Source organism: Crocuta crocuta, unplaced genomic scaffold (genome assembly GCF_008692635.1).
Source record: "Crocuta crocuta isolate KB4526 unplaced genomic scaffold, BGI_CrCroc_1.0 scaffold394, whole genome shotgun sequence".
Taxonomy (NCBI): Eukaryota; Metazoa; Chordata; class Mammalia; order Carnivora; family Hyaenidae; genus Crocuta; species Crocuta crocuta.
In genome coordinates, this window is record NW_027531920.1 from 737,804 (window position 1) to 739,237 (window position 1,434).

General features: G+C 38.7%; 1 protein-coding gene across 1 annotated transcript in view; it reads right to left on the minus strand.

Annotated features, from left to right (window-relative positions):
* The window catches only part of TEX11 (testis expressed 11), a gene marked incomplete at its 5' end in the record, with an annotated part of 187,803 nt that overhangs the window by 97,170 nt on the left and 89,199 nt on the right, over positions 1-1,434 (minus strand). The window contains one exon of the mRNA XM_077774971.1: positions 2-45. Within this exon, the coding sequence (XP_077631097.1) occupies positions 2-45 (44 nt within the window). The remainder of the gene's footprint in view (position 1; positions 46-1,434) is intronic.

Below are 1,434 nucleotides of genomic sequence, written 5' to 3' on the forward strand. Positions count from 1 at the left end.
CAGAGAATAATGGTACCAGTTTAGGGCCTCAGCATAATTTTGTACCTAAAGTTTAAAAAGAAATAAGAAAATTACAGAGATATCTCCACATTTGACCTTAATTTTTCTAAGTCATCTCTAGAAAAAAAAAGTGCTTTATTTTTTTAAGGCAACAAACCCACAACACCCTCTCTAGTTGAGTAAATTTTATGATCCATTTGGATCATTATAAAGTTACAGATAAAGTGGCAATCAATATTATCTCTTCTTTCCCCCTATTAGAAATTTCACAGAAACCATCAACAAAAGTAAAAGGCAACCTAAGGAATGGGAGAAAAATATTTGCAAACCACATATTCAACAGAGGGTTAATATCTAAAATATACAAAGAATGCATACAACTCAATAGTTAAAAAAACACAAACAACCCCAATTTAAAAACAGGCAAAGGATCTGAATAGACATTTTTCCAATAGACATACAAATTAAGAAAGGATGCTCAATATCACTAATCATTTGGAAAATGCAAATCAAAACCACAGTGAGATATCATCTCACAACTATGAGAATTGCTATCATCAAAAAGCAAGAGATAACAAATGCTAGTAGAGATGTGGAGAAAAGGGAAATCTTGTATGATACTGGTGGGAATGTAAAATGGTAGAATCACCATGGAAAACAGTATGGAGGTTTCTCAAGAAATTAAAATTAGAACTACCACAGGATCCAGCAATCCCACTTCATTATCTAAAAGAGATACCTGTACTCCCATGTTCAATATTCACAATTAGCCAAAGTATAAAAAATCTAAGTGTCCATTTACTGAAAAACAGATAAGGAAAATATGGTACGTGTATACAATGGAATCTTATTCATCCATAAAAAAGAGGGAAATTCTGCCATTTGTGACACAGATGAACCTGGAGGACTAGTATACTAGATGAAATAAGACAGACAGATACAAGTATTTCATGTGATCACTTATATGTGGAATATGAAAACAAACAGTCAAACTCACAGAAACAGAGTTCAACAGCGGTTGTGAGGGACTACTGGGTAGGAGAAATGGGGAGAGGTTGGTAAAATAGTACAAACTCGGGGCGCCTGGGTGGCTCAGTCGGTTAAGCCTCCAACTTTGGCTCAGGTCATGATCTCAAGGTTCGTCGGTTTGAGCCCCGCGTCAGGCTCTGTGCTGACAGCTAGCTCAGAGCCTGGAGCCTGCTTCAGATTCTGTATCTCCCTCTCTCTCTGACCCTCTCCTGCTCATGCTGTCTCTCTCTCTCTCCGAAATAAATAAAACATTAAAAAAACAATAAAAAAGGGGCGCCTGGGTGGCTTAGTCGGTTGAGCGTCCGACTTTCGCTTAGGTCATGATCTCGCGGTTCGTGGGTTCCAGCCCCGCGTTGGGCTCTGTGCTGACTGCCAGCTCAGAGCCTGGAGCCTATTTCGGAGTCT